Consider the following 7,283-nt stretch of genomic DNA (forward strand, 5'->3'; position numbering starts at 1 on the left):
GACCTTCAGACTTTACTGTATGCCCATTACTTCAAATAATTGCAATTAATTTTAAAAGACGATTTTGGAAAACTTTTTGATGCTGTATACTCTGCAACCTCAGGGAGGAGGTAGGCTTAAAATTCCGGGATAAAACTAGTGCGGAAATCAGAATATACTGTAGCTGTTAGCTGCAGACCTTGGGAATTTAATGGAGTGTACTTTTAGGAAGAACTACTTGGACTTATACTGTTGGAAGGACATGGTACAGGTGAGGTGATTTTTCAACAAACACAAACTTGATCTGCAAAAGGATAATCTCTTGGTTAACGATGGTGCTCAAGCTATATTCACCACAGCACAACGGCTGGTAGTATGGCTATTCCTCATATACAGTTTTTACTTTTGTCACTCATCTGTCTGTGCTAAGTCCAATGGTGAGCTGAATTATGCCATGGACACTGTTTTGAGTATTTAACTTCCATTTGCTCAACTTCTAGACTGCAGCTTCACCTCTTTCTCTAGCCACTTGCTGACATATCAGCAGAACAGACTGACCAACTTATACATAATGATGTCAAATGGATCAGCAAAGGTCCCGAATCAATTCTGTGAATTTCACAAGGAAATTAAAATCTTTCTTGTGCAAGTGTAAACACAAACAGATACCACAACTCTTAGAGCATATGCAAGATTAACATTTTTGGCAGTTGTCTGCGTTTTGTGAGAACATTTTTGAAAACTAAGTCACTGAATCTAAAATTACAAGGAGAGAAGAAATCTGTTGGCAACATAGTAGAGTTTGTACATTCAAGACAAAGCTAAGAGATTTTCACACGTGATGTAGTGGCATTGAAGTTACAGCATTTCCCACCGCTCCAAATATTCTTGATCAACACGAGGACACATTCCACCCATTTGGACTGACTTTCTTAAAAAACTGACTGAACTTTGTAGAGATCAAGGTTTCTGTATTCTTATTTAGAGGGTGCTGTTTGCCTGTGATCCTTCTCTATCAATCCTGAGTCATGGGTTCTGTGCCAAAGCCAAGGAAGAACTGCAATGTATTGGAGAGATATCTTTACAAACTTTATTAGTTCATGTGTAGTCATTATTTGCATTGAAGCGGCACTTGCAGTCTGAGGGTAATGGTGGTCTTTCGGACTGCTCAGGTTAGTCACTATCATTATCCAACTCTGAGAAAACCGACCTTGCTAGATTTGGCAATGTTCAGAACCACTTCAACATGTAAGTCAAGCTTTTCTCATATGAATGTCAATAAAACGAGCACATGTAATTCCATGACTAATGCCAAGCTATGCCAGTGTCTTAGGATTTGCCCTCACTTCATATGAGGCAAACTATATTGAGATTGTAAAAGCATGACAATGCAATTTCTCTCCTGGATTTAATTAAGAACAGGATTGCTGCAGCAGATGTTTAACAGATCTTAAAATGTGCTAAATGTATACCTGGATAAATTTCCAGTAGTGAATAAGTGATTTACATTTGTATATAAAATGCTGCAAGAAAGAAGACGATATGTTTGTATTAATGCTCATTGTTACACTTTTTGGGTTTTATTTAGATTTTTGGTGTATGCTTCTAATTAATTTTATTATTCCAAGTTGTTCTGCTGGATAGCATGCATATTAATGAAGGACGCCATATCCTGTTATGTACAGACTTCCTTGATGAGTCTTATATTTTGTTCTCTGTAACAAATATGTGAATATGAACTTGTTTTAACAGTACAATATTTTTTTAAAACAGACAGGTTTATTAATAATAATAGCTTATTGTACCAGTTGAACACTAAAATTTGGACCTAGTTATACTATACTATTATACTATAACACAGAACTGCTAGCAGCACTAGCATCTTACCAATAGAGTTAAGGCCTAGTCCCCACAATCTATTTTGAATTTAGCTCTCTTGTTCATAAAGTTAAACAGGCCTGCTCTTTCAGCACAGCATATTCAGTTGAGAGCTCTACTTTGCCTTTGCATTATTGCCTTTTCAGTAGCTGTATCTTCTCTGCATCTGTTGTGGCACTTGGACTGCCTTAGAGCAGATGTGTCATCATAAATGACAGACCTACTTTTACTGAATTTTAATTCAAATGAAATGTATATTGATAGCCTGCAGAGCCATTCATAATCAGAGCATAGCTGATCTAAGACAGCAACAATCTGGTTATATAAAAAAAACTGCATAAATTGCTTTATATACTCAGTGCTTGCTTTTTTTCGTGCACCTGTTCATTAGTGCATATATCCTACTTCTCCCAACCATCATAAGGGTGCAATTGCAAGTCAAAATTATAGACCATGCAGACACGGTTAAGAGGCTTACTTGTTGATCATGTAAACATCACCATGAGCAAAACTGATTACCTAAGTAACTTTGACCATATTATGATTGTTGGTTCCAGATATGGTGGGGTTTTCTAATTTGACGTAGCTCTGCAATGGACTGTCAATCCTGTCCAAACCTGTTCCAGTTCTTCTACCCAGCATTGCTGGGATAGACTCCAGCTTCCCTAAACTATCTTAAGCAGGATTAAGATGGTCTTATTTTGCATAAAATTACCTTTTTGAAATTGTGATGGGTGTGTTGAATTGTTACAGTTGACAATGATACAGTATGATGGCAAATTAACAGTGTATTGTAAGTTACCACAATGTATTCTTCATTAATGTCCCTTCACATTTTACCTAAAACAGTGATGTTAATGGATTAAGGATTCTTGAGATTCAAGTTCATGTTTTAAATGTATCGTGGCATGTACTGAGTAGAGTGCAATTCTTACATGCGTATTCCAGGAATGTTAGGTAAATAAGGTCTTTAGAATGTTCCTTAGATATTTAGAATTGTGACCAAGTGAAGCAGGTGCCCAATGAAATCGTTCACGATTAGGATCCTGACTCACATAGATTTTGAAAAATCTGAGTTGAGGAAAAAAAAAAAATATACCATGTACAATTCTCAGTTGGACAGGGCCATGTTTTACACAGACTTAAGAGGCTATTTTATCAGCAGCTGACTTGCGTTCATACCCAAAAATCTCAGAAAAAAGGTCTTATTTCCAGAATGGCCTCCATTATCTAATAATTGCACAATAGTATAGCCTGAAGACACTACCTTTATCATGGCTTCTATTGTCACCCCAATTTATTAAGCCCAATACCAAGAATGCTCAATATATTAAGACAGACATTTTATTATCCCCAATGGAAACTGCAGGGTTACAGCAGCAGACCAAAAAGGCACAAACAAAAATGATCATAATAATCAAGTATAACAAGGTACAAAGAAACACAATTAAGAATACAGTAGAACCTCGGTTCACGAACGTCTAAGAACATGTACAAATCGGTTTACGACCAAAAAGTTCAAACTTTTGCATCTGTTCACGACCACACACTCGGTATACAAACAAGCCAGTTTCCCTTTCGGTTTGTGCGCGCCGATGATTTTGCACGTGTTCAGTCTCTCCCTGTGCAGCGAGCGAGCGAGAGACACACACGCGAGAGAGAGACAGACAGACACACATACACGCGCAAGAGAGACACACACACACACACATGCGTGCATGAGAGAGAGAGAGAGCGAGCAAGCGAGAGAGAGGGGGCTGGTCGCATAAGGGCTTGTTTTTAAAGAGACAGATTCCAGCATTGTTTTAACCTCATTGTATTTAATGAAGACTTTTTTCTATTGGATTTTAACCTCCACTTCACAACTGTTTACAGCGATCGGTTCGTAGCGTGCACTGTTGCAATGTTACTTTTCTTGGTGGTTTATTAAATTACGGATTTTTGAAATGTTCATTTTTTTTTTCCCTGTGCTTAAAATGCATTAAAAAAAGTGTTTTTAGTGAGCAGTTCATTGCGCTATAGCGCGAACTCTTACAGTGTTAGTTTTCTCTGTTGTTCAAGGTTTTTTCAGTGTTATTCAATGTTTTTACATTTAGTTTACTATTACGCTGTACATTCTATGGTGTAATTAAATATATTTGTGCTTAAAAATCTTTAAAAAAAATATATTTACATTCAGTTCGTACGGTTTGGAACGGATTAATTGTATTTACATACAATCCTATGGAGGAAATTACTTTGACTCATGACCAAATCAGGTTACGACCAGAGTTTTGGAACGAATTATGGTCGTGAACCGAGGTTCTACTGTACTCATCAATTACAATTAAACAGTGAGGGATGTCAGTCATTGACAGAGTATGCAATATTGCTCATAGTATCACTATTAAAATATCTGCTATACTAGATCAGTACCACTCAGCACAAGGCCATGGGATAACATATTATAGAGCCTGATGGCTTAGGGTTGAAATGACTTCACATAGCACTCCTTGCAGCAAAGCAATTGTCTCAGTTTATTACTGGAGGTGCTCCTTTGCTTAGCCAAGACCTCATACAAGGGGTGAGATTCATTGCCCAGGATAGTAAACAGCTTCCCGAGTGACCTCATTTCTACCACTTTGTACAGCAAATCCAGCCTGACTCCCAAGATTGTACCAGACTTGTTAGTCTGTAGGCATCACATGCACTACTGATATTTTATCAGTACAATACTGCATTGAAGACTGCACTGGCCACTACAGACTAGTAGATTACCAGTTAAGAGTGGCCTGCATACACTAAACAACCTTATCATCCTCCTCAGGAAACAGAGGCAACTCTGACCCTTCTTGCATGCATCCTCTGTGTTGGCACTCCACTCAAGCATGTTGCACAGATGCCCTCGCTATCTTCACGTCAGATACACCATTCTTAAGCTGCTTAAACTGTGTCTACCAGTTAGGTAGTCTATTATCTGGGACAGCATGCTCAGTCTACATTGACCAGGGTTTCTCAGCCAGCAGTTTAGATTGAATGGTGCTGAATGCACTATTGATGTCAAAAACCAAAATCTGGATCCTGCTGCCCTGTTTCTCCAGATGGAAATAGGCTATATTCTGCAGAATATATATAGTCCTAGGGAAACTGCAGAGGATCAGTGCTGTTCTGACCAGGGACTTCAAGTGAGCCAATACTAGCCCCTCAAAGGTCTTCATAATGTGTGAAGCCAAAGCCACCAGCCAGTAATCATATAAAACTTTACTATCTTGGGGACTAGAATGAGTATGTTGGGGGTAATCAAAATTTTATGGTTCTCTTCTAAGTGAGTAATTGACAGTAACAACTTGTGCATATAGTATGTCCTACACTGGTACCATATTCTAAGCTACTTATAAATTTAACAGAAATAAAAATTAGTACAGTATAATTACAGTATAGGGTTCTCAACTCTTAAGTGTAGGTGTGCTTACTAAAAAGAAACAAAAAGGAAAAAGGTCTGTGCAAGTTGTGCAGGGAGCTCCATTGCATATGAATGTGACAGACAGTAAATGCACAAAATTGAGTAAATATGAAAACGAGATAGCAAAGGCCAAGTGCATGTGAGATGTTTTACTAAGGAAGTGACAAACACTTAAGTTGAGAAAAAGGATGGGTATGAAACAAACTAGTGATTGAAGAGATGCAATCCAAAGCTGTTTGGGGCATTGAAAGAAATAAAATAATTGGGTGAAGTGGTGAGGTATGCTATGAAGAAAATTCATCCATCCATTTTCTAACTCATTAATACAGTTAAGGGATGAAAAAAGCAAGGACGTCATGCATCATAGTTTTGCCCGAATCAAGCAGGCAGATATTCATTAAATAATCTAGCATGTTTTAAGAAAAATATTAAAATATTCCATACAAGAAATAAAGCTCACTGCACAGCTTAAATGTATACACACAGTACTATAAAAATCCTTAACCGAAAATCTGCCGTTCTGAAATTTGGACGTTCTCCCCATGTTTCAGGTTTTTTTTTTCCCCACTATCTCTCTTCCTTTACTTCTTGTTGGGTTGTTTCCACTCCACGTCAAAATATGCGTCTTATTTTAATTGAGCCCATGTGAGAGTGGCCAGCGGTCTGGCCAGTATTTGTTACTGCCTTACGAAGAGATTGGACCCAGTTTCTAGTCATCTTAAATCGAATGCGGGTTTGTGAATTTTACGTTACAGGTTAACTGGCTCTAAAACTTTCAAATTCACCTTTACCTGCTGTCAATTGTAAAGATTCACTCAACTAATAGAGAAATAACGGTTTACTGAACAAATTAAGTACTGCGACAGAACTGTGCCTGTGGATAGATTCAATGACACGAGAGAAAGGTGGCAACATGCTGATACTTACAAAAACCATACTATGTCTAATTCGGATTTTTAAAATAATAAAGAAAAAGTACGTCTCCGAGAACAGGAAACACAAAAAGGCGCATCCCCGCTCTTCACAGTACGTCGCTTGCGTACATGGAGTACCGTAATGAGATGCACTTGTCGTATACGACCGGTTCATTCTGAATTTAGGCAACGCCCATCGTGAAACTAACGGCGTGACAGGAGCAGAAAACAATGAATGCACACACATAGCGGAACTGGACGTAAACCGAAAGAACTTGGCACCTTGGCAAACGGCAGCAATGAAGCAAAAAATAAAGCGTCCGCGAATCTCGTGCGCCGGACATCAACCAACACACGCGCGCCTATTCATAACTAAAAACAGATAATATGCATATAAAATACATGCGCTTACAAAAAAGAATGGACCATTATTTTAATTGCATTATGAGACAACTTCCTTCTCTGTTTTAATTTAAATTTCAATTCAATTTATAAGACAACGATAAAGAAAATTCTCTCTCCAAAACTGGGGCCACTTTTTACTTACTAAAGCTTATATGAAACATTCTTCCTTAATATGACACACATAACATGTGAGTCGTATTCAGCATTATTCATTATACAAAAGAAGAAAAAGAAGATTAAAAGAAAACCCACCGCTTGTCGAGCTATTTCTGTTGCCGCCATGGTAAGTCCGTACGCCGCCGAGAGCCTTAAACAGGAAACGGCTAGGCACACAGAGCGGAGGAAATCGGCCCCATCGGGAGAACGTACCAAGCGTATTCGTCATGAGGGGGAAGATTCAACGTACGTTTGTCTTCACAGTATCTCATATGTAAGTTAGATGCCTCCCCTTAAGTACAAGTTAAAAAAATTACATTTCTTGTACGTATATTTTCATGTGAGCAAATAACCGGCTGAAACTTTCACTAAAAACTTACGTTTCTATGGCGATTGTCCCCCGTTTTCATGTGGTTCACTTCCCTCGGCTGAGCAAAGAGGCAAAAACCATACAGTACATCTATATGATGCCGAAGATCTGTGCCTTCTAGTGGTATTGAGGATTAATT

General features: G+C 38.2%; 1 protein-coding gene across 4 annotated transcripts in view; it reads right to left on the minus strand.

The window, feature by feature from the left end:
* septin6 (septin 6) overlaps positions 1 to 6,987 on the minus strand; it is an 86,345-nt gene extending 79,358 nt beyond the window's left edge. For all 4 annotated transcript variants that reach the window (XM_028815856.2, XM_028815854.2, XM_028815855.2 and 1 more), the window contains exon 1: positions 6,871 to 6,987. In XM_028815856.2, coding sequence (XP_028671689.1) covers positions 6,871 to 6,900 — 30 coding nt within the window. In that variant the 5' untranslated portion in view covers positions 6,901 to 6,987. The remainder of the gene's footprint in view (positions 1 to 6,870) is intronic.
* Between the last annotated feature and the right edge of the window lie 296 nt (positions 6,988 to 7,283).

This window comes from Erpetoichthys calabaricus, chromosome 12 (assembly GCF_900747795.2).
Source record: "Erpetoichthys calabaricus chromosome 12, fErpCal1.3, whole genome shotgun sequence".
Classification (NCBI taxonomy): Eukaryota; Metazoa; Chordata; class Cladistia; order Polypteriformes; family Polypteridae; genus Erpetoichthys; species Erpetoichthys calabaricus.